Raw genomic sequence first — 26361 nt, forward strand, 5'->3', positions numbered from 1 at the left:
GTGTGTCAAAAAGCATAGTGATTAATGATTTGCAGGAACAGAACTAATTGTGGTACTGCTCCTGTCTCATCCTTTGCTGCAATGCAAGAAAAGGTAATATTTTAGCCTTGATATTGTCATTCAGCCCTCTCTCCCCAAAACTGGTAGGATGAGATTTTCCCCTGGATTTCAGCTACTTTCCTCTCATTCTAGGCATGTTCTTGACCAGGGGAAAGAATTAGGTACATATGTGGTACTGAGAAAGATGGAGGAAAAACGTCTAGGGTGAGGGTAGGATAAAATATCTCATGACCGAAGCATTTTCTCAAATGTTCAAGAAGGAGTACAGCCAGGCTAAACATTCCTTAAAACACAAGGCAGGATAGAACCCAGTCACATTTAAGTTTGTAGGGGACAGTTCTAAGATACTAATTACATTGAAATTTGAAACCATTTCCCCAATATCAATAAAGATGTTCATAGCGAACTCAAGGATGTTTGGTTTCCAAGGCCCTTAAACTTGATATACAAGTTTTTCAAAGCACCATTATGCACAGTGGAAAATTGTGCCGGTTCTCAGTCCTCTTAATTTTTCCTGGAGCGTGCATGGAGTGTCTTCTCCATATTCTGTTCACTGGGTCAGTGTTTTGACTGTGGAATAAAGAGAAATTAACGAGTTGGCAGGAAGCTCCACAGAGTGGAGTGCCCTGTGGTGGAGCCAGTCTTGAATGCCTGCTCTAGCTCTTACTAATCAGCAACCTCTGGGCCTCAGCAGCCTCATCAAGAAAACAGGAATAATGGGCTTCCCTGGTGGCGCAGTGGTTGAGAGTCCACCTGCCGATGCAGGGGACACGGGTTCGTGCCCCGATCCGGGAGGATCCCACATTCTGCGGAGCGGCTGGGCCTGTGAGCCATGGCCGCTGGGCCTGCGTGTCCCGAGCCTGTGCTCCACAACGGGAGGGGCCACAACAGTGAGAGCCCCGCGTACTGCAAAAAAAAAAAAAGAAAACAGGAATAAGATATTAAATAATATACTATTAAAAAAAGTCCTTAGCCCAGGGCTTGGCATTTAATAGATGTTTGCTATTATTATTGCTATTATTACCCTCTACAATGTTGGAATCTAAAATTGTGGCCATCTCATATATCAGGATTTACCCAACTGAATTAAATAGCAAGGCTTGTGCATTTATGCATACTCATTCCCTCATCCCCAAGCCTAAAAAGATGCTACTGTCCTAACAATTAAATATTCTGACACCTCGCATGGTCGGATCAGGCTTACCTCTGGCAAGGAGACATTGGGGTCTTTTGGAAGAGAAATCGTTTCAGTAGGAATTGACTATCAGATCTCAAATGACACTCATTCTAGGAGTTTTGAACCCTTTGGAAGGTTATGGATACTTTAAGACTCTGGTGATACCCACAGACCCCTTGCTGGATAAAGCCACGTAACAAATTTATGCTTATACAATTTTGCATCAGTTTTAGAAGGTACACCCCCCGCCCCCAGAGCCTAGGCTACCCTGGTGTCAGATTAAGAACCCCAGATTAAGAACCCTGCCTTATAGAAAATAAATGGATTTTATTGAATAGCAATATATACAGAACTGAAATATCCTTGAGGTAAGAGATTCTAATAAGTTTCTAAAGCTTTTTGAGTTTAAGTAAAACTTGGCACAGGGTAAGAGACTCATTTTGCCAGCCTACTGGGACGCGGCCAGGGAGGGGGTCAGGTTTTTCTTTATCTGAAGGATGCCATGATTCAGAGTTCCCTTGTGCAGTCTCAATGATAGCACTTAGACAAGTTTGTTTCCTTGACTCCACCATTTAAACTGTAGTTCATGATACTCATTGATCACTCTCACTTCCGCTTCCCTGCTCCTCTAAAGCCTGGAACATTGCTTGGGGAAGATGCCTTTTGCTGTATGAAGCAAGTAAAGCTAGAATCCTTGTGTGAAGTGTGGCCCCAGAATTTCCTGTTGTAAGGTGACATCAGGAAGAGTAGCACACATTCTTGCATCTTCTGTTGCCTCATGGCAGGAAGGTCAACTGTGTTTCCCCTTGTCCTTGTTTGCCTGGGGGAAAAGTGCTTGGATCGGAAATTGTGTGGCTAAATGTGCCTTTTTTCTCAAGTAAAATGGCTATAACTCCTGGTTCTCCATTCCTCCATTTTCAGAAAGCTGTATTGGGTGGATTCCCACCTGAATTGCCTTTCTGTCTCTGACCTCAATGGTCGATACCGCCGCAAGCTGGCCGAGCACTGTGTGGATGCCAACAACACCTTCTGCATTGAGAATCCCAGAGGAATTGCCCTTCACCCTCGATATGGGTATTGTCTCCCTGTAATCTTGGGCTCTTCTTTCATGCCCTTCTTCCACCTCTGTTACCACAAAGGCTGTTCACGTAGTGATATCAAGGCCAGTGTCTTGTTGGAGTTTGTCTTCTGCTTTTCCTACCTGGTAAATGGCTTAGTATAATGGGTAGAAGCATGGCTTGTTCAAATGCTATTCATCGGCTATTCTATTTTCTTTGCCATGACACACCATTTCACTTTCAAAGTCACATTTGGCTGCATACAAGTAATCTATGGTTTAAAAAAACAACAACCTACCTTTACTGGACTTTCCATGTCAAATCCACTGAAATCCCCAGTTAATCATGTTCATTCCTGAGCATTTCCTGTGCATCATGCCCTGTTAGATTATTTTCTGTTCTCTTTCCTTTGTGAAAGGCTCTGTAGGATGTAAACTCCATTTCTCTAATTGGAGAAAGCTTATGTCTTTGCCACTGAGTTCTTTTGGCTTCAGGGACTGACCCTTTGTGTTTGCTCCAACAGGCATGTCTACTGGGGAGACTGGGCTGACCGAGCATACATTGGGAGAGTAGGCATGGACGGAACCCATAAGTCTGTGATTATTTCTACCAAGATCAAGTGGCCCAATGGCCTCACCATTGATTACACCAATGATCTACTATACTGGACAGATGCCCACCTGGGCTACATTGAGTACGTACTTAGAAAAGAATAAAGCAAACTGGGTGACTGCTGATTCTAAACACCAGTGCTTGTGTTGCCAGTGCATTTTTCCCAGGCAGCTTCTAACTGGCCTGTTTGTTGGAAGTCACTTCTAGCTAAAGTGCCTATAGGTGCCAAGCTCTATGGTATGGTGCAAGAGAAAGAGCATGAACTCTGAAGTCATACAGATCAGGATATTGTCTTGGTGTTTTTACTTCTTATACTCCTAAAAAAGCAGCTAGTAATCTCTCCCCTATGGTAGTCAACTTAGTGCTCAACTCATCTTAATTCCCTTATCCCTTTACTTTACCCTACCCTCCCAAATATATGATTAATAGACTTGGAAAAATTATACTGTTCAATGAAAAGTACTCCTTGTAAAAAAGATAATACAAATTATTAGCCAAGCAGTACGTGTTTATTTCGGGGCATTGCTAATTATGGCCCAGTTGGACTACGGTAATCTCTTCTGGGCATTTATGAACTAGTACCCAGATACACAGCCTGTTGCATGCAAAAGCAGGGAATTGTCGTTAATTCACTAGAGCTATTTTAAAGGTTTAAAAAATCCTGTCATTCTATTAAATTTATTTTGAAAAAAATCACACTTGACAAAAAATACCCATAAAAGTATCTGAGGTCTTTATATAGAGATCATGCAAGAACTGAAGGAGAAGACAAGACTGCTTTCTGGTTTATGACCTTTTTAAAGAAACAGATAATGACTAAGTTCTGGTCATTTATCTGCAGTCTTATTAACAGAGGTCAAGAAGATATTCAGGTTTTCCTATACCTTCTTTAAGTTTCCATAAATTATGATATTTTGGAAAAAATTTCTAACATCACACGGCTAATGTTATGAACTTCTTTAGTTGCTAGCTCATTCCACCTCTTGTGAGTTTTAGGGTCTGCTCCCAGTTTTTTAAATATTAAAATATCAGTATTCTGACATAGGTTCAGAGGAATGAATGAGACCTAGATTCACTAATAATGTCTGGGTCATGATTAATAATACATGTGCTATCAGTGTGTACAAGCTAACCCTGCTGGCCTCTAGGTTAACTCAGCTAGTCTATCCCGCTCAGGTTATACTGAGAATCAAGCTGTCTCTGAAAACTGCTTCTTCCCTTGTCTTCCTGAGGAGACAGAAGTTCAGCTTTAGATTGCTTTCCTCTGATGGCTTAGGAAACAGTGTTCATCCCAGGATATTGAAAGAATGCTTCATGGAGAACATCAACATAAGAGATTATAAACCTTCAAGAGCTGAACCAGCTGCATCAGCAGGAAAGCAGCTGTGGTTAGGAATTAGTGATCTTTAAACTCCTCTGGTTATTCCTATTTCTTTTTGTTTTGATTTTTTTAACATCTTTATTAGAGTATAATTGCTTTACAATGGTGTGTTAGTTTCTGCTTTATAACAAAGTGAATCACTTATACGTATACATATGTCCCCATATCTCTTCCCTTTTGCGTCTCCCTCCCTCCCCGCTCCCTATCCCACCCCTCTAGGTGGTCACAAAACACCGAGCTGATCTCCCTGTGCTATGCGGCTGCTTCCCACTAGCTATCTATTTTAAGTTTGGTAGTGTATATATGTCCATGCCACTCTCTCACTTTGTCCCAGCTTCCCCTTCCCCTTCCCCATATCCTCAAGTCCATTCTCTAGTAGGTCTGCGTCTTTATTCCCATCTTACCCCTAGGTTCTTCATGACCATTTTTTTTTATATTCCATGTATATGTGTTAGCATACGGTATTTGTTTTTCTCTTTCTGACTTACTTCACTCTGTGTGACAGACTCTAGGTCCATCCACCTCACTACAAATAACTCAATTTCGTTTCTTTTTATGGCTGAGTAATATTCCCTTGTATTTATGTGCAACATCTTCTTTATACATTCATCTATCAATGGACACTTAGGTTGCTTCCATGTCCTGGCTATTGTAAATAGAGCTGCAATGAATATTTTGGTACATGACTCTTTTTGAATTATGATTTTCTCAGGGTACAGGCCCAGTAGAGGGATTGCTGGGTCATATGGTAGTACTAGTTTTAGCTTTTTTTTTTTTTTTTTTTTTGCTGTACGCGGGCCTCTCACTGCTGTGGCCTCTCCCGTTGCGGAGCACAGGCTGCGGATGCGCAGGCTCAGCGGCCATGGCTCACGGGTTTAGCCGCTCCATGGCATGTGGGATCTTCCCGGCCCGGGGCACGAACCCGTGTCCCCTGCATCGGCAGGCGGACTCTCAACCACTGCGCCACCAGGGAAGCCCCTATTTTTAGCTTTTTAAGGAACCTCCATACTGTTCTCCATAGTGGCCGTATCAATTTACATTCCCACCAACAGTGCAAGAGGGTTCCCTTTTCTCCACACCCTCTCCAGCATTTATTGTTTCTAGATTTTTTGATGATGGCCACTCTGATAGGTGTGAGATGATATCTCATTGTAGTTTTGATTTGCATTTCTCTAATGATTAATGATGTTGAGCATTCTTTCATGTGTTTGTGGGCAATCTGTATATCTTCTTTGGAGAAATGTCTATTTAGGTCTTCTGCCCATTTTTCGATTGGGTTGTTTGTTTTTTTGATATTGAGCTGCATGAGCTGCTTGTAAATTTTGGAGATTAATCCTTTGTCAGTTGCTTCATTTGCAAATATTTTTTCCCATTCTGAGGGTTGTCTTTTCATCTTGTTTATGGTTTCCTTTGCTGTGCAAAAGCTTTTAAGTTTCATTAGGTCCCATTTGTTTATTTTTGTTTTTAATTTCGATTTCTCTAGGAGGTGGGTCATAAAGGATCTTGCTGTGATTTATGTCATAGAGTGTTCTGCCTATGTTTTCCTCTAAGAATTTGATAGTGTCTGGCCTTACATTTAGGTCTTTAATCCATTTTGAGTTTATTTTTGTGTATGGTGTTAAGAAGTGTTCTAATTTCATTCTTTTACATGTAGCTGTCCAGTTTTCCCAGCACCACTTATTGAAGAGGCTGTCTTTTCTCCACTGTGTATTCTTGCCTCCTTTATCAAAGATAAGGTGAACATATGTGCATGGGTTTATCTCTGGGTTTTCTAACCTGTTCCATTGATCTATATTTCTGTTTTTGTGCCAGTACCATACTGTCTTGATGACTGTAGCTTTGTAGTATAGTCTGAAGTCAGGGATCCTGATTCCTCCAGCTCCGTTTTTCTTTCTCAAGATTGCTTTGGCTATTCGGGGTGTTTTGTGTTTCCATATAAATTGTGAAATTTTTTGTTCTAGTTCTGTGAAAAATGCCAGTGGTAGTTTGATAGGGATTGCATTGAATCTGTAGATTGCTTTGGGTAGTATAGTCATTTTCACAATGTTGATTCTTCCAATCCAAGAACATGGTATATTTCTCCATCTATTTGTATCATCTTTAATTTCTTTCATCAGTGTCTTATAGTTTTCTGGCTACAGTTCGTTTTTCTTCTTAGGTAGGTTTATTCCTAGGTATTTTATTCTATTTATTGCTGTGGTAAATGGGAGTGTTTCCTTAATTTCACTTTCAGATTTTTCATCATTAGTGTATAGGAATGCAAGAGATTTCTGTGCATTAATTTTGTATCCTGCTACTTTACCAAATTCATTGATTAGCTCTAGTAGTTTTCTGGTAGCATCTTCAGGATTCTCTATGTATAGTATCATGTCATCTGCAAACAGTGACAGCTTTACTTCTTCTTTTCCGATTTGGATTCCTTTTATTTCTTTTTCTTCTCTGATTGCTGCGGCTAAAACTTTCAAAACTATGTTGAATAATAGTGGTGAGAGTGGGCAACCTTGTCTTGCTCCTGATCTTAGAGGAAATGGTTTCAGGTTTTCACCATTGAGGATGATGTTGGCTGTGGGTTTGTCATTTATGGCCTTTATTATGTTGAGGAAAGTTCCCTCTATGCTTACTTTCTGGAGGGTTTTTATCATAAATGGGTGTTGAATTTTGTCAAAAGCTTTCTCTGCATCTATTGAGATGATTATATGGTTTTCTCCTTTAATTTGTTAATATGGTTTATCACATTGATTGATTTGTGTATATTGAAGAATCCTTGCATTCCTAGGATAAACCCCACTTGATCATGGTGTATGATCCTTTTAATGTGCTGTTGGATTCTATTTGCTAGTATTTTGTTGAGGATCTTTTCATCTATGTTCGTCAGTGTTATTGTCCTGTAGTTTTCTTTCTTTGTGACATCTTTGTCTGGTTTTGGTATCAGGGTGATGGTGGCCTCGTAGAATGAGTTTGGGAGTGTTCCTCCCTCTGCTATATTTTGGAAGAGTTTGAGAAGGATAGGTGTTAGCTCTTCTCTAAATGTTTGATAAAATTCTCCTGTGAAGCCATCTGGTCCTGGGCTTTTGTTTGTTGGAAGATTTTTAATCACAGTTTCAATTTCAGTGCTTGTGATTGGTCTGTTCATATTTTCTATTTCTTCCTGGTTCAGTCTCAGAAGGTTGTGCATTCCTAAGAATTTTTCCATTTCTTCCAGGTTGTCCATTTTATTGGCATAGAGTTGCCAATAAAATCTCTCATGATCCTTTGTATTTCTGCAGTGTCAGTTGTTACTTCTCCTTTTTCATTTCTAATTCTATTCATTTGAGTCTTCTCCCTTTTTTCTTGATGAGTCTGGCTAATGGTTTATCAATTTTGTTTATCTTCTCAAAGAACCCGCTTTTAGTTTTATTGATCTTTGCTCTTATTTCCTTCATTTCTTTTTCATTTATTTCTGATCTGATATTTATGATTTCTTTCCTTCTGCTGACTTTGGGGTTTTTTTGTTGTTCTTTCTCTAATTGCTTTAGGTGTAAGTTTAGGTTGTTTATTTGAGATGTTTCTTGTTTCTTAAGGTAGGATTGTATTGCTATAAACTTCCCTCTTAGAACTGCTTTTGCTGCATCCTATAGGTTTTGGGTCGTTGTGTTTTCATTGTCATTTGTTTCTAGGTATTTTTTTAATTTCCTCTTTGATTTCTTCAGTGATATCTTGGTTATTAAATAGTGTATTGTTTAGCCTCCATGTGTTTGTAGTTTTTGCAGATTTTTTCCTGTGATTGATATCTAGTCTCATAGCGTTGTGGTTAGAAAAGATCCTCGATACGATTTCAAGTTTCTTAAAGTTACCAAGGCTTGATTTGTAACCCAAGGTATGATCTATCCTTGAGAATATTCCATGAGCACTTGAGAAAGGTTATTCCTATTTTTAAGGCATTGCTTTTGCAACTTTTACATTTTTCATTCAGTCCAAATAAACTTTAAGTTTAGTTTTTGTTTTAATTGAAGACTAAAAGTTTTGAGGAAGATCTGAACTTCAGTTACCTCTAGAAGGTAGAACTTTATTCATTGATTTGTCAGCCTCTATCCTTAAAGGCATTAGAGGAGGGGCATTATCTTCACTGAGTGACTCTTCCTTCCTCCAACTCCAGGTACTCTGATTTGGAGGGCCACCATCGGCACACGGTGTACGAAACCGGGACACTGCCTCATCCCTTTGCTATAACTGTTTTTGAAGACACCATTTATTGGACAGATTGGAACACAAAGACAGTTGAAAAGGGAAACAAATACAATGGGTCAAATAGGGTGGCGCTGGTGAACACAACACACAGACCATATGACATCCGTGTGTATCATCCCTACAGGCAGCCAATTGGTGAGTAAGTGATTTGGAAGTTTTTGCACAGTTGCTTTAGGGTCTTGTGCATTCCATTCTTGTTTTTGTTTTTTAAGCATAAATATCATGATTTATACTGGGAATGGTGTTACTTGCTAATGTTTTCTACAAAGCAAATGCTGAGAGTTGAGGGGATGGAAATATCTTTAGAATTTATTCCCCTATTCCTGGAAAAGTCTGCTTACAATTCTTTTTCATAGTACCTGCTCTATTCTTAAAGATCAGTCTGGGCTTTCTTTTTGATAAGAATCAACAGTTGTTATGTTGCCTTTTGACATTTCAGCCCTAAATACTTAAGAAAGCACCTCTGGAAAATACGGACATTTCCTGTATAACCACAATAAATTGTAACACCTAAGAGATGTATTATAATAACATGGATGCATTTATAACAATCATTTCTTTACAATATCAATCTATTGAAATGGTTAGTTTAAAAGAAATGCTTAAAAGAAAGTTATAGTAACTATAAAACATTTATTAAATGTCTGTTTGCACTTGATATCTAGCCAAGTTCTGGAGTATTCTTTGGGGATAGAATGGATTTTGTGGGCCCGCTTTGTCGTGGTGTCTTGTTAAAACATACGATAAACTTGGAAGTTAGGAAAAATGAGAATTGGCAAAATATTTTTTTCTGGAAGTTAATATTCTTCATATTATTTAGCAGAAGTTCAAATTCATCTTTACCTCTGAGTTGTGGCCCAGAAAAGTAGTATAGTTGTTGCTCAGTTTATCCATCCACCTGATTCTTGTGCAACTTCTGTTGCCTATATCCTTAGGATGAGAGAATATAGCATCTGCTGAAAATGAAAACTTTAACTTAGATTGTGGGTACATGGATGTAAACTAAATTTCCCACCTGCTCTCCAAGAACTTTGGGAGACACAGGTTTTCTAGCCCAACACCAGTGAGTAAGCCTCACTTCTGGTAGCACAGAAATCAATTTTCTGTACTAGCAACAGGTTGCTAAAACAGCTCAACCATATGTACTCTTTATGCACTTTTGCACAAAGCATGAATCTAGGATAACGTTTTTTTTTTACTAAGAGGTGATGAGTTTTATGCAGCTGGTAATCAGCGCATCTGTGCTTGATACTCTCTTTAAGTGAATGAACATATATTTTCTTCCTTCTTTCACTAGTGACTAATCCCTGCAGTACCAACAATGGTGGCTGTTCTCATCTCTGCCTCATCAAAGAAGGAGGCAGTGGGTTCACTTGCGAGTGTCCAGATAACTTCCATACTGTCCGGCATAGTTACAGCACCCAGTGCCTGCCCATGTGCTCTAGCACCCAATTCCTGTGTGCCAACAGTGAAATGTAAGGCTCTCTTCTCCCTCTCCCCATTGCCTCTCCAGCCCTTGGACACACATTGAACTTCAAGGCTCCAGGGGATGGGAGTTTTCCAATGAACCAAGATTTTGACTAATTAACGTGGCTCATTTGGGATGCACCAAGACCAGGAAAGTTGGATCCCCAAGCGTCCAACTTTCTCTAACTTCGATAATTTCGTCCATGAAAGAAGGAATTTGTGAACCAAATGGTTACGCCCATGCATGCAAGTTTTTGTTTCTGTAGCAAGGAAGCAAACTGTGTGTTTTTTTAATTTCTAAGGAATTGTCCAGAGTCTCAGGGCCAAGAATGTATATAAGTGTACACTGAAAAATAGCCCTCAGAAGTGATAGAATTTCTCCGTCTTTTTCAAACATATGCTGGCCTAGCTTCTTAGAGGACTATGCCAGAGGATCCAGGGTCACACATTCAAATCCATGTTTGATGATTTGTATTGTTATGAAACACGGTCACAGCTTATTTCCCTCACAATGGCCACAGGCCTGATGACTAGGGGCTGAGTCAGAGAGTGAGGTCAAGAGGAGATGTTAATGCAAATCATAACATCTGAGATTCAGTGGCAGATTATTTTGACGATTGAATAAGGTATCCTAGGTTAAGAATCTAGCATACACCCATCATGACGTAGACTCTCAAAAAATGTCAGCGCCTCCAGCTTTCCAGCCAGTACCCAAATGTCATATATCCCTCTGGCTGACGGTCCCAACCAATCCCTGTTTCCAGAACCCCAGCTCCAAACACACACTCCACTCTTTGTCGTGGCAGGAATTTAATCATCATACTCAAAGCATTTTTTCAGTGTGTGTTGGGTCTTAACAAACCTGGTCTATGTCACCTTGTCATGTTTTCTCTGAAAATATTCCACAGTAGCTAAGGTTTAATTGATCCTCTTCTTGGGCCGTGAGAGAACTCGTGTGTATCATTCCTTGGAATTCCATTTTCCCTGCTTCTCTCTGGATAGTCGTTGCCTGCTCCTCTAACCACTTGGTGTTTTGCTAGGAGAAGTGCTCTGTTTTCTCTGTGTAGGTGTATTCCCATCTGGTGGAAATGTGATGGGCAGAGAGACTGCTTGGATGGTTCCGACGAGCCCATCACTTGCCCGCAGCGCTACTGCCGGTTAGGACAGTACCAGTGCATGGATGGCAACTGTACCAGCCCACACTTCATATGCAATGCTCATCAGGATTGCCCTGATGGGTCTGATGAAGACTCGGTTCTTTGTGGTGTGTTGAACTGCTTTCTACCTTCTCTGCCCGCTTCTATAGTTGATCGCCCATGGTTCTGTAGGGATTTTCTGAATGTCATAATCCAAAAACTGGTCCAAAATCCTAGGAGAAAAAAAAAAACTCAGAGTCCATCCTATATCTATTTTTATAAAGTTTTAAAAAAATCCCAGGTCTCTACAAGGAAGATGGTTGAGGTAGATACTAAGTTGTCTATATTGATGGTTCTTTACTATATGCTGTGCATAGAATCTCCTTTGAGAGCTAACATTGAGGGTGAAATGAGGGATTCCCACATTTTAAACAGGGACTCTCAGTTGTAATATTTATTTATGTTTCCATTTTTAAAAAGCCCCATCAAAACCCAAAAAAACAACTCTCCAAACCAAAATCAACACATAAACAATAGCAACAAACAGAGAGTTTGAAAACCTTTGTCCATTAGGGCAACAGGTACAGGAGAAGGTGAATTTAGTAGGCTGTCAGCGATTCAGTCCTTATCCCCTAATTCTGCATGCAAGAAAAAGATATTTAAGAATTTAGGAGACAGTAATAGTCAAAGGACTAACTGCTCACGTAGTGGTACTGGTTAATAATAAGTGCATTAGGGCATAAGTCCTCTAAGAAGAAATTAGAATCGAGTTCTCCAGGATCCATTAGTGTAAATTAGGAGCTTTTGTTCCTGACACCTTCCAAGCTGATAACCAAATGTCCCCGCTTGCAGAGCATCACCAGTGTGAGTCCAACGAATGGCAGTGCGCCAACAAACGTTGCATCCCGGAATCCTGGCAGTGTGACATGGAGGACGACTGCGGAGATAACTCGGACGAAGACAGTTCCCACTGTGCCAGCAGGACCTGCCGGCCGGGCTATTTTAAGTGTGCCAATGGCCACTGCATCCCTCAGAGCTGGAAGTGTGATGTAGACAATGACTGCGGAGACTACTCAGATGAGCCCCTCCAGGAATGCTGTAAGTTCCTGTGAGAGGGACCTGGTCTGACCGGGAGCAGGGAACAAGATGGATGGAGAGAGGGTATGCAGCCCCTGCTGCAGCGCCATGGGGTGCCCCCTCTCGGCTCTTCCCCGCGGCTCTTCCGGCACCGCAAGGCAAAGGAGAGCCGCACGCACAGCCTGCGGGTTGAACCACGCCCCCTGTTCTCAAGTGGCTGATTCCTGCTCTCCATACACGAATGTCTAACTGTCCCGAATATGATAACAAGGGCTTACACTTTGTCTGTCTAGCACTTTCTCTTTTGAGCCTCAGAGAGACATGGTGACGTAGGGAAAGTGGGTGTTACCAACTCTCGTTTTACAAGTGAGGAGCCTGAACTTCATGTTAGGTGGCTGGTCACTTTTCTACTTCGTGCCAGAGCTGACACTTCAACCTGGTTTTTTTTTTTTACTTCAAACCCAGTTCTTCCCCCCACCCCGCCCCACTCCCCTCCAAGTTTGACTGCAACATAAATGAGTGGTAATGAAACGGTGAGAAAACTTAAGGACTCTGTCTTTCTGCTTTGGGTGAACAGATCACACCTAAAAGAGACACAGTTGCCAGAGTCCGTTTGGTTGGTAACACGGTCACCGTTACTCATCAGCACCGCATCTTAAATAAGACAATGGAAAGGTGTCTTTGGTTTCCTTTCAGGACCGAGACTTCAGTTCTGACCTTGCCCCTTCTTCTCTTTTCAGTGAGCCCTGCCTACCGCTGTGACAACTATACGGAATTCGACTGTAAAACAAACTACCGCTGCATCCTCCTGTGGGCTGTGTGCAATGGTTTCGATGACTGCCGGGACAACAGCGATGAGCAGGACTGTGGTAGGGAGGGGCTGCAGGGGAGGAGGGAGGGACAAACAACTTAGCAGGAGATGAGAGCAGATTTCCCACATCATCCTTCCTTTGTTCGCCTCTAATAACATGTTACATTTTTGTAGCATTTTACAGGGATATTGGGAGTTTACTTTATACATCTTAAATGAAATGTGTCTCAAAGGATACTATACTTGGGGAAGACCTTGTGAAGATATTAGGAATTTGTGTAATTTCTCCCAAATGCAGAGTTCCTATTTACGCTTGACAAGTTTAAACTGTCTGTCTAATCTTAGAGATTGATTGAAAGGAATGAAAGGGGGAGTAGAGAAAAGATTTGGTATCTATCTCTAAAAAGGATATTTCAAAATCAGAATATTTCTTATTTGGAGATTTTCATATTCTGAATCTCCCTCTGACTTTCCACATCCTCTGTGTCTGGCAACGTAGAAAATTTATGGACAAAAGGCCAAATGAATGAATGGAATTTGCCAAGATTAGGCATATACTCTAACTTGAAAACAATGTCTGTGTGTGTGTGTGTGTGTGTGTGTGTTAGGTTTAGTTGGAAGAGAGGTAAGGAAGATATTGGGTTATTTTAATAACACTGAGTCTAATCAAATAAAGACAATGTGATGGACGTGTTTTGTTTGCTGGTGGCATCACTTAACTTTCCTTTCCAGGCCTTCATTGCAAATTGCAAGCCAGGGACCAAATCATTTTTTGAACAGTTTCTACAGAAGAGAATGGATCTAGTTTCTAACAGTAGGATAGATTCAGTTTAGCCTAGAGAGGAATAGTGACAGTGAATGTGGCTGGCATTCCTCTTTCTGGGAGCTTTGAGGATATGGTAGCGTAAGCCTCAGACCATCTCACAAGAAAGCCAGGACTACTTCGACATTTCTTGACCATGGGTTTCTGAAGTATTTGCAATGACTGTGCTTTGCAGAGTCGATGGCATGCAAACCTTCTGGGGAATTTCGCTGTACAAATCACCACTGCATCCCTCTTCGCTGGAGATGTGATGGGCACAATGACTGTGGAGACCATTCAGATGAGGAAAACTGTAGTGAGTGTTCAGGGTCCTTCATCCTTATGTGCCACTGGAGTGGTGATGTCTGATCTTTGTCTGTAATTCAACTGTCTATGCCCTTCATCCTCAAAGGGTAGGAGGACGGCTACCTGATCTCTTGTTTTCTGACTGGTACATTACTACTTTTTCATCTCCTTCTCAGCTGCTTGTAATCAAGCTCTGGGAGAAGAATATTTACCCAAGTATATCTTTTGTCTCTTATTTATTTATTTACACTCAAGTTTATTGTTTTTTTTTCAAAAAGAACTTGAGGTGACTTACAATATATCATTGCCTTATGATATATATCAATTTCAGATTAACATGAAGTACATTCTGACTTTAGTCCCCTTTTGGAAGTAAGAAGGTATAGGCAGTTGAGAGAATCAGGATGCTGGTTACACCTGCAATTATCAATTGACTAAAAACTTCTTACACAAAAGGGTGATCCAATTGGCATTTTATTGTTCATAAGAAAGTTCATGTTGAATCCTCTAGGAGGTTATCTGGAGTTTCAGGAAATGAAAAATTATCTTAAGATTAAATCACCTTTGGACAAACTTTTTGACGAAGTCCATTCTTTACAGACTTACAATTGAGACGGAAAGTCTATTTTTGGAGGCTGGACAGTCTGGGACTTGGGACACAGGAGGGCGTTAGGCACAGAGGACACTTAGGCCAGTCCACAAGCCTGTCCCCTATGTATGATTCCTGGTGCCCTCTGATGGCCACGTGGCTTTCTTTTTCAGCCCCCCGGGAATGCACAGAGAGCGAGTTTCGGTGTGATGATCAGAGCTGCATTCCTTCTCGATGGATCTGTGACCAAAACAATGACTGTGGGGACAACTCAGATGAGCGGGACTGCGGTAACTGCCACAACTCTTTAAGGGGCTTTCCAGAGAGTCTTGTACTAGGGTCAGCATATTGGTCGGAAGTAGGGGCTTCACATGTGTGTTTGGAAGGTTTTTTAGACTTAAATGATTTCTGTGTAATTTATGTAATATATAAACCTTAGCATTACAGTACCTTCTGCTTTATATATATTTTCTATGTTTATGATTACCTTATAGCAGTCTAGATCAATAATAATAGGGGAAAATCTCAAGAGAGTTTTAAAAACCTCATTTTAACTTAAACCTCTGCTAGAAGCAGACTTTAATCTGCATGGACCTTATAAACAAATAAAAACATTGGTCTTCCTACTGTTCTCCAGAAAGTGGCCCTAAGATATATACGGCTGTAGCTCCCTGGTGTAGAGGTCAGATGTTAGAATAGGAATCATAAACCCCAAGTAGTTTTATAGCTCTTACTGATTAAGGGTCGAGTCTGAGAAAAATCAGCGTGCAAAACAGTAAATGTTGGGGAGTTCAGGGTTTTGAGGAAAAGTTTAAGAGCTAGAGATATTTAATAGAGGAGAGATTGCTACTTCCATCTCCATATTTTGAACGGGGAAGGTGTACCTTTGAGAGTTGATTTACTCGCTAACCACAAGGCGTGGGTTTGTGGTGAGCCAGTCACCGGGTATGGATAGGAATGTGATGGAAGACTTACTACCCTCCACGGAACTAACAGTTGTCTGAGAATGCCAAGGCATCCTGGAAATGACAGTCTTTTCTCTTCAGAGATGATGACCTGCCATCCTGGGTATTTTCAGTGTGATAGCGGGCACTGCGTTCCTGACCAAATGAAATGCGATGGGTTTGCCGATTGTCACGATGCCTCTGATGAAGCCGCTTGCCGTAAGTTTCTAGACACCCGTGGCACCGTTTGTCTGAAATTTATGGATATGGCAGTTTAGACCCAACCTTTCCCATCAGCCACCACTTCTTATATTAAAAGACCATAGATATTTTCTATTCAGCGTTCATTGATAATTATCAGTTTGCCTGGGACCTGAGTCACCATGTCCATATATTTCACAGCAGACATTCAAGTGCATTTCATTAATAATATTTCAAATAGAGAATATATTAAGTGTGCTAACGAAAGTATTTATATGTTATCAGCTACTCTACAAATCGTTAATTGGATAAAAACTTGGCAGGTAAAAGAATATTCGAGCAATGAATAAAAGGGTATTCAAACATAATGAAGTCCCAGCATTAAACATTTTCTGAAGTGAATAATGGCATATAAAATTGTTTAAAAGTATAAAGCTGATATGATCATTTGCATTTTAGTCTTTTTGAATCACTGAATAAATATTAACTGTTGATGATTGTCTATGATGGATTTTGTTGATAATGCGGTTGCCGCATCTTAAAACCTGGTTTCCGAGAGACTGTATAAATGGATGATAGGAAAAGCCAGTGCTGACACCACTGAAGGGCTGCACTTGCCTATAATGAAAAAGTGCAGTGCTGTCCGCAGAATGACTCATGTCATTGAATACTGGGCTTGGTCATCTATCCTTAAGAAACATTCCATCAGAATTTCAGACAGTTTAAAGCCACAGAACATCTGGTTGAATCATGAAGAGCACGCTATAATGGAACTCTTTCCATTAGGAGAGCTCTTTCTGTAAAGGAGAAATAGCCGGATAGCTTTCCAGAAAGTATCTTTTTCTAATAATTTGACTATGTCTCCTCCCCACCAACAGCCACTCGCTTTCCCAATGGGGCATACTGCCCAGCTACTATGTTCGAATGTAAAAATCATGTTTGTATCCAGTCATCTTGGAAGTGTGATGGTGATAACGACTGTGGCGATGGTTCCGATGAAGAACTTCATCTGTGCTGTGAGTGAGAGAGACTGGGGCTGGTGTTGTCAATGTTTCTTATGTGGAGCCCGTGATCCAGGAGGGCGGTTGTACAATTTTTGAGTACTGGACACGTGATCTGCATTAGTGTGCTTTCACTTGGCCTTCCTGCTTAGTTCTCTACGTGGAACATGAGAAAGTTGGGCAAGCATCCATAGTGTTAAACATTTTGTGGCCTTCAAAGGCAATTGGCATAAATAGCGGCAGAACTGTTGTGGTTGAAGTCTGAGGTAGGGTGGGGCTGTACATCTCTCCTGCTCCATCCTACTTTCAGTGCCCCTCAGAGTACTTCTGCTAAACCCCCTGAGCTTCAGAGAACACCTTTAGGACATTTTAAAACTAGTTAGTCCTTAGTCACTTCACGTTACATCATAATTGAAGCCCATCTAATTCTTTTCTGTTGTATGATACATATTTATTTATTTAAACATCTTTTTTTTTTTAAACATCTTTATTGGAGTATAATTGCTTTACAATGGTGTGTTAGTTTCTGCTGTATAACAAAGTGAATCAGTTATACATATACATATGTCCCCATATCTCTTGCCTCTTGCGTCTCCCTCTCTCCCACCCTATCCCACCCCTCTAGGTGGTCACAAAGCACCGAGCTGATCTCCCTGTGCTATGCGGCTGCTTCCCACTAGCTATCTATTTTACATTTGGTAGTGTATATATGTCCATGCCTCTCTCTCACTTCGTCCCAGCTTACCCTTCCTCCTCCCCATATCCTCAAGTCCATGCTCTAGTAGATCTGTATCTTTATTCCCGTCTTACCCCTAGGTACTTCATGACCTTTTTTTTTTTTCTTGGATTCCATATATATGTGTTAGCATACGGTATTTGTTTTTCTCTTTCTGACTTGCTTCACTCTGTATGATAGACTCTAGGTGCATCCACCTCGCTACAAATAACTCAATTTCATTTATTTTTATGGCTGAGTAATATTCCATTGTATATATGTGCCACATCTTCTTTATCCATTCATCTGTCGATGGACACTTAGGTTGCTTCCATGTCCTGGCTATTGTAAATAGAGCTGCAATGAACATTGTGGTACATGACTCTTTTTGAATTATGGTTTTCTCAGGGTATATGTGTATATGCCCAGTAGTGGGATTGCTGGGTCATATGATAGTTCTATTTTTAGATTTTTAAGGAACCTCCATACTGTTCTCCATAGTGGCTGTATCAATTTACATTCCCACCAACAGTGCAAGAGGGTTGCCTTTTCTCCACACCCTCTCCAGCATTTATTTGTTTTTGTTTTGTTTTTAACATCTTTATTGGAGTATAATTGCTTTACAATGGTGTGTTAGTTTCTGCTGTATAACAAAGTGAATCAGTTATACATATACATATATCCCCGTATCTCTTCCCTCCTGCTTCTATTTATTTTTTAAACCAGTGAGTCTCAATTTGGGTACCCATCAGAATCACCTGGGGAGAGGTGTTTCAAAAGCACACGCTCTGGTCCCACCCTAGGCTTAGACCTATTGAACCAGAATGTCCAAGGACATGTCAGGCCTGGGCAAAACGTATATTGAGAAAGCTCCTTAGCTTTTAATTTAGTCTCCTGGTTGAGAACTACTGATTTTAACAAAGTGAATGAAAATAGAGTTTGTTTTGGTCATTTTGCTCCATGCTTTGAGTCATTGGAGAGACTTGAGGGCAGTAGTTCTCAGAGTGTCATCTCTGTACTAGGAGAGTCAGTATTACCTGGGAACGTGTTAGAAATACAGATTCATGGGCCCACCCCAGATCTACCCGATCCGAATCTCTGGCAGGGAGACCTAGCACTCTCTGCATTAATAAGCCCTCCAGGTGATCCTGATGCAAGCTAAAGCTTAAGCATTTCATGTAAGTAAAAGCCCCCAACACAGGAGAAGACACTCCCAGAAACGTTACTTCTGGAACTCTTGGTTAACTCCTAGTCTGACTTAGCTGCAACTTGCTTCTGGGGTTCTCATCACCTCTTCCAGCAGTTTCCTAGATTCATCTGCATCAGTGTGCTTTCACTTTCCTGCTTAGTTCTCTACTTGGGACATGAGAAAGTTGGGCAAACATCCATAGTTTTAAACACTTTGTGGCCTTCGAAAACAATTCATTTTTAGCCCAGGGATTTGACTCTAGAAAATGATATATCAGAGTATTCCTTCCCCCCAGAGAACTTTGAATTAGCATACATTATATTTTCCCAGTGGCATCCCAACACTTTCCTTGCCACATCTTAGTTTTGTATAAGGAACTAACCATGTTTTGTTTTGTTTTTCAATTGATGAATCTTGAAAAACATCTTAAGCATGTGTAACTTTCAAAGAAGAAGTCCTCAGGAAGTTGCTTCCCTCTAAAAGATAAAGTGCCCATAGTTAGTAAAATAAACTTTGCGGAGGCAGAGACATATAGCCACATGAAAAAGTGACCAACACTGTTTTATAATGTTGCATTTCACAGCAAATAATTCTTGCAAAGTTCTATTAACGATACTTCCAAGAACCAGTTCTCAGAGCTGAATTTTTTTTTTTTTTTTTTTGCGGTACGCGGGCCTCTCACTGTTGTGGCCTCTCCCGTTGCGGAGCACAGGCTCCGGACACGCAGGCTCAGTGGCCATGGCTCACGGGCCCAGCCGCTCTGCGGCATGTGGGATCTTCCTGGACTGGGGCACGAACCTGTGTCCCCTGCATCGGCAGGCGGACTCTCAACCACTGCGCCACCAGGGAAGCACTCAGAGCTGAATTTTTTCCCCCCAACCTCATTACAAGTCTCTCCTCTTGCTCCCTGTTTGTGGTACCAAGGCAGAAGGAAAATCAAACAGCCCAAGTCCTCCATGGGAAAGAGGAACACATGTGTGTTGAGTTCACTGAATTCCTGGTACATGCATAGAGGACCGTTTCCCTGTAGCAACTAAGGGACCTGGGTTCTACCTGTAGGTTCCTCACAGGGACACAAGCATGAGCCAGAGGTCTAATTCTGGATAATAAAGTGAGTCAGAGTTTGCTTATGAAATATCAACTTTAAGTGCAATAGGTGAGGGAATTCAGGTAGGAAAGTCCATCATGGTGTAAAACTTTAATGAAAAGTCTTTGTGTTCTAGAGGCTCAATGATAACTCCAGTCAGAGGGACAAACAGTGGCCTCTTGGCTCAGGTATGGTCCTGCTGGCCTCTCCAGCCTCCTGGCCACCATTGTCCTCCTCACTCCATGCTTCAGCCCAGAGACCTTTTATTCAGGTCCAGAAGCCTGCCTTCCTGACTCAGAATTTTTCCATGTGAAGCCTCTTCTGACCCCTCCTCCCCCAGAACTATATCATATCTCCACAGTAGACGCTTTCACAGCATGTTTCCTTTGTGGCTCTTATCACAGTTGTAGTTGAATGGTTAATTTGTAAAGTCTGTTCTCCTGCTACAATAAACATCCCGTGAGGATAAGGATTGCGTCTTTCTTTTTCCCAATTGAATCTGATGCCCGGCACAGCGCCACGGTGTCAACTAGACACTCAAGAGCTATTTGTCGATGGGTTAATCGAACAAGCCAATGAAGGGATGAATCAGGCAAGCCTGGCGCTGGCACAGGAGTGTTTTTAGATCCTGACCCTTATGTTTTGCTCTTAACCTGTACTTTTGCTTTTCCGTCTTGTGTTTTAGTGAGTGTTCCCTGTGATTCACCACACCGTTTCCGGTGTGACAACAATCGCTGCATTTATCGTCACGAGCTGTGCAACCATGAGGATGACTGTGGAGATGGAAGTGATGAGAAGAAGGAGAACTGTAAGCAAAAGTCAAAAGGGAGAAGGGAGGGCTTCCCTGGTGGCGCAGTGGTTGAGAGTCCGCCTGCCGATGCAGGGGACACGGGTTCGTGCCCCGGTCCGGGAGGATCCCACATGCCGTGGAGTGGCTGGGCCCGTGAGCCATGGCCGCTGAGCCTGCGCGTCCGGAGCCTGTGCTCCGCAACGGGAGAGGCCACAACAGTGAGAGGCCTGCGTACTGCAAAAAAAAAAAAAAAAGGGAGAAGGGAAAAAGAAGGGCCCCTAATTACTTGCAGTTTGCAAAATGTACCTCAGAGATTTCAGTTTGTTCTGTAGAGGCTTGAGCTGCACCTGTGAGTGCAGATCTCCATGGACATTATTGTTTGCAATACCCTATAAACACGCATTACTCAGATGCAGCCCTTCCCTGCTTCTTCCTATTTCATTTGAACCAGATGTTGGCAAGTTCCTTAAGAAAGTGAGAACAAACACTAAATAGTGTTTGAGTCACACTTGACAAACTAATGGTTTCTCTCTTTTCAAAGATGAGGTTTGGTCACTCTTCAGCCTAGAGTTTCTAATTGCCAATCTAGGCATGGGAAATTCTCAATGCCCCACTGAAAAGATCATGTTAAATAAGGCAGCTCTGATGTTCACAGAGCTTATCTAATATCCTTCTTTAAAATGAAAATGTATTTCCCAGAAGAGAAAGATGATAGATTATTTTAAGAGATAAGTTTCAAACTGGCTGCATTTAATATTTTAGATATTGAAAAATCTGTGCTTGTACATTTTGAGACTGTTTTAAATCTATCCATTGAAGGAGAGAGCTGATTAATTTTCTGGGCAATTTAATTTACCTAGAAAAAGTCAGTGAGGAAAATTATTTCTCCTGAGTCGAATTACTTTTTTTCCTAAAAGGATATTATCTGGGAAAATTTAGATAAATGCTTAACTTTTCTATTTTCTATTCCTTATATTGATGTGGGCTTAGAATACTTACTGTCAGCTGCCATCCCAGATGGCCATCCCGGGGACTGGGTGTCAGGGGCACTTTGATACTATTGCCATGTTCAAGTTTGTACCCTCCCTCTCCCTCACCTTTTTGGGGCAGAGATGAACCTGTGGTTATAACATTGTTAATATGTTTGTTTGAAGCATAGCACAAAAGAATGAAAACCCAGAAATAAAACCTTTTTAAAAAATTGGAGCAGGTTTACCCCTTTCCCTCTTCTCTTTCCATTTTCCCTATCAATCATGCCATTTTTCAGTGGAGCCAGACATTTGTAGCATGTGGTCAAATCCCAGAGTGGGAAAAAAAGGGGTAGTAAACTAAAATTCTTCTTGTGGAGCAGGAAGTTAGAGGAATCACTGCTAGCCATCACGGTAGGCGAACTGCAACATTTCAATAGCTTAAAACAGCAGAGGACTAAAGTTTGATGAAGGTCAGGCAGCTCCCTCCATCCTGTAATTATGCCATCTGGAACACATAGCCTTCAAGGTTGCTGAGGCAGGAGAAGTGAGTAATGGAGGAGACAGTTTCCTAAGTTCCTGGGCCTGGAAGTGACAGGTGTCACGCATACTCACAGTCCATTGGTTGGCAGTAGTCACGTGGTCCCAATCCAACTGCAAGGGGGACTGGGAAATGCAGGGAAGTGCATGGATATTTAGTGAACACCATTTGTTTCTACCACAATGTACCCTAGTGTCACTAAAATTCCCTGTGCACTTTTCTTTCCATGCGTAGAACACTCTTAACCCCTCCCCCAGGGACATAACCCAGAGTCCCTCTCAGTAAATGAAATCCAGGAGCTCCAGGTGACGGGCACTAGTCATGCCATCAATTCCAGATGTGTTTCCTCTTGGTCTGGAGACCCATAAACTAAGACACTAGTTTTATTTGTGTCTCCTGCCCCCAGTAGATAGTGGTAGAACAGGGGGAGCATAATGGAAATAAACATCCTCATTGGGAAAGAAAGAATGAGAGACTCCTTGCCGTCCCTGTTCTGTAGCAATTCTGAAATGCCACTGGGCCATGGTGGCACATGTTGGCCCAGGACAGTCCTGATTTATGTCTGTTGCCCTAGTGGAATTGTTAATAGAGCTCCTTTCCCTCTCACAAGCGTATCGACTTGGAGAGTAAATTGTATGTTTACCCTGTGCAGACATTGTGAAGGCCCTTATATAGTGGGGATCGGAGGAGATTCATTGATGAGGTCAAGACTCTGCTCTCAGAGGAACACCTATGCCCATTTTTCCTCACTGTCTCTGCCTCCACCCTTTGGGAGTGGTTGCTTGTCTATATCCCTCTTCAAGTGAAGAGGGAACAGGGGAGTATGCCCTCCTTAGGGGCAGTACAGCTTTCCCAGCCACTCCCTGCTTGTAGAAGCTTGGGGGCCCAAGAGTGTTGTCACCTCAGTCACAGTGTTTTGGTTTATTTGGTCGTATGTTGGTTTTTGATCTGCTTGCTTTCAGTTAGTTCTAAGTGTCAATAACCTTACTCAGTGTTTTTGTTTGTTTGTTTGTTTTGGTTTGGGTTGTTTTTTTTTTGAGACACAGTTCTTGAATTTGTTGCATTTCTTTGCTTAGTTTCCCTCACGCACCTTTGGGTCAACTTTGTCAGTTACATTCAGGCCAGAAAAGTAGATGGGCAGTCATTTAATTCAACTAAGAGAGTTGACCGGTCCTTTTTAAACTTCAGAGTCTTGTGTCATCTAAATGCAGTAGGTTCTCTGCAAACTGCACATTTCTGGACTTTATTTTCATGGATTTCTGCTTGTAAATCAACTAGTTCTTCCCCGAGCTCACCTCTTTCTTGCCAAACTCAGGTAATGGCAACCCGTGCACATTATTAACATTCCATTTTCTAACCTCTTTGCCCAGATTGACAAGTTCAGTAAACATGTGGTCCGCCTTCCAGTTTTTCCAAGGTGACAACTTTACAAATCCTTTGCCACTGCGTAACACAGGCCTCCATCTTTCCCTCCTTTGGGATCACTTTCCTCGTTGCCTGCCTCCTGACTGACGCCAATGCCGAATATTTTAGGTTTTGTTATGGAAGTGCCCTACTTCTATATCATTTAGGGTAATTAATACTAGTGACCGCAACCAACAAATCTCAAACTCTCAGTGGTGTGACGTAGCCAAGGCTTATTTCTCACTCACGTAAAGGCCGGTGCAGGTTGCACGCCCTTCTCCATCTTGACGCGAGGCCACCTGATACACATGGTCCCTGGGTTGCTGAGCAGGGAGGCACATAGGCTTTAATAGCTTCAGCTCAGAAGTGACACGTGTCACCTCCAACTCATAGTCCATTGGCCTGAACTAGACACATGGTCCCAACCTAACTGCAAGGGAGATGAGGAATTGTAGGGAAGTGCATGAGCTTATTTGTGGAAATACTGCCTCTGCCACAGAAGGAAGCGTCATGTTTCACAGAAGAAAAAGTTTTGACTTTATCTTATTCTTAAATTTTAGGTGTAGAACCGACTCCTAGACCTTGTACAGCAGATGAATTTAAGTGTAGCAATGGACGTTGCATTTCACAGCACCTGGTATGTGATGATGTCAATGACTGTGGTGACCATTTTGATGAGACGGGATGCAGTAAGTAAATACTTATTTTTATACTTCATTGTAGTAACTCAGGTTAACCTACTGGAAGCATGCAATAACATAAAGTAGACGATAACCGTGTTTCTCTTTAACTTACACATTGTGTTCTGAACTGCAGTCAAGCCCATAGCTACCTGTTATTGAACACTTATTCAATACCAGACATTGTGCTAAACAGTACATGGATTATTTCATTTCATCCCTGTAACAATCCTGTGAGTTAGGTATGGTCTGTCTTTCTGTTTCTCTCTTTTATACAAGTGAGGAAACCAGCTTACAGGTTAAATAAATTGGCTGTGTCTTCCTGTCATTAAGAAACTGAGTCAGGATTTGAACTCTGATCTGTTTAACTGCAGGGCATATCCTCTTCCCAGTTCGTTAGGTGCCTCTCAGCACCTTGAAGCTATTAATTTTGTTTCTTAGTTTGTACATTTTTTCATCTTAAGCCAAATGCAGTATCTTTGGCACATAGGGGAAGCGTGGTCGGTGAGAATGGAAATGTCACAGGGGACCTTGGAAGGACCACTTATTTTTAAGAGAGGATTTTGTGTAGGGAAAGGATGATGTATGCAATCAGGGGATGATTCTAGCTTAATATTGTGATGGAAATCTTGGAAGGGCATGCTAATTATTCGCACTTTGGTAGTCCTTTATAGCATTTATTTATGTATGCTTTCACATACATTCTCTAATTTGTCACTCAAGATAGCTCCAGGGGATTACTGCTATTATGTCTAACTATATAATAAAGCTCAGAGAGCTTAAGTAACTTGCTTGAGGTCACACAGAGTGGCAGAGGCAGAATTTGAACAGTCCTGGGACTGCAGTCTGGAAGAGCCGGCTTCTAGCTCCTCTGCAACTAGCTGTGCCACTTTGAGTACATACTGACTTCGTCAGGCCTCGATTTCTTCTTAGGAAAAAGGAGGGAGTTCTTCAAACCCTACAAGTCTGGACTTAGTCACCTTAGTTAGCTGCACATGCTTTCCATTTTGTGGGCTTTAATCACCTTTTTCTGAGGCGCCCCAAAGATTTCCTGGCAAATTTTCTCCTGTGTGGGTTACAAAAGAAGATGAAGAATCAGCCATATTGAGTTGATTTGCCATTCGTTTCACACACTTTCTCAAAGGGGCCTGGAGTTTTTGACATAATAATGTGACTTGATTAAATATTTAAAAAGCGTAAACATGATGGAATTTGTAAAACCCAAAGGTAGATTTGGGTTCTGCTGCCTAGAGACTGATATGTGAATGGTTCCAGGACTTTGGAATATTTCCAAGTTAGGCTCAGGTCAAACATTGGTTTCTCTTTTAGTTACCTGTGCCAATTAAAAGCCTTAAAATTAACCTCAGTACTTTTAATTCAAATGACATTTAATTCAAAGCAGGGTTTATTTAAAGGAAATAGGTATCACAGGCATTACTATGGTACGGAAGCAGCATTTCTTTTCAGATATTAAGCGGATCTGTGATATAGAATTCAGTCTTACTGCAGTGGGCTAATTTGACTAAGACATAGAATTCTTATTTAAAACACCAGTTCTTTGATGCTGCTAATCCACTTGCTTTCCTTTTCTTTTCCTTTCTTCTCCTCTTCCTCCTGCTTTTCTTTTAAACAGGATCACTGAAGTGTTTTGGACGTGCGTTTTCTTTTTTAAAAACATTTTAAAATCATGAAAGGAAAGACATTAACATTTTGCTCATACCACTGAGGGATAAAGAAAAGAAGTTAACCTCAGGTTGCAAATATTATTTATGTGATTACAGAGATTTATGTGATTACAGAGATAGATTGACCTGCTATTTCTCTATCTGGTAGTTCTTATTCCTTCTTCATAAAATGGAAAATAGAGTGTCTACTTCCGAAATAGAGTATCATATATCTGGGTTGGGGGAGATCTCTCGTATTATGAATTAAAATGGTGATTGTTTTCAAATGAAAAAAGTTACAGGAAGGTCTTTACATTTGAGGATGAATCTCCTAATGTTAGAGGGTTCTGCTCTCGTTAAAGACTCTTGCTTCACAAGAGTATAACTCATTCAAGGGAACACTTGGTCCAGAAATTTTTACCTCCTGGGATCCCTAATCACATTGTAGATTTTAGAGCTGGGGAGGAAATCACA

General features: G+C 41.3%; 1 protein-coding gene across 1 annotated transcript in view; it reads left to right on the forward strand.

Moving 5' to 3' along the window:
• The window catches only part of LRP2 (LDL receptor related protein 2), a 197001-nt gene that overhangs the window by 146613 nt on the left and 24027 nt on the right, over positions 1-26361 (forward strand). Inside the window, exons 51-63 of the mRNA XM_027078206.1 lie at positions 2159-2311; positions 2819-2989; positions 8424-8650; positions 9813-9990; positions 11050-11246; positions 11971-12216; positions 12936-13064; positions 14005-14124; positions 14877-14993; positions 15750-15866; positions 16727-16864; positions 20526-20648; positions 24104-24232. Coding sequence (XP_026934007.1) covers positions 2159-2311; positions 2819-2989; positions 8424-8650; positions 9813-9990; positions 11050-11246; positions 11971-12216; positions 12936-13064; positions 14005-14124; positions 14877-14993; positions 15750-15866; positions 16727-16864; positions 20526-20648; positions 24104-24232 — 2045 coding nt within the window. The remainder of the gene's footprint in view (positions 1-2158; positions 2312-2818; positions 2990-8423; positions 8651-9812; positions 9991-11049; positions 11247-11970; positions 12217-12935; positions 13065-14004; positions 14125-14876; positions 14994-15749; positions 15867-16726; positions 16865-20525; positions 20649-24103; positions 24233-26361) is intronic.

The sequence above is a fragment of the Aethalodelphis obliquidens genome, unplaced genomic scaffold, assembly GCF_003676395.1.
Source record: "Aethalodelphis obliquidens isolate GAN/ISIS:26980383/991018 unplaced genomic scaffold, ASM367639v1 scaffold2, whole genome shotgun sequence".
Classification (NCBI taxonomy): domain Eukaryota; kingdom Metazoa; phylum Chordata; class Mammalia; order Artiodactyla; family Delphinidae; genus Aethalodelphis; species Aethalodelphis obliquidens.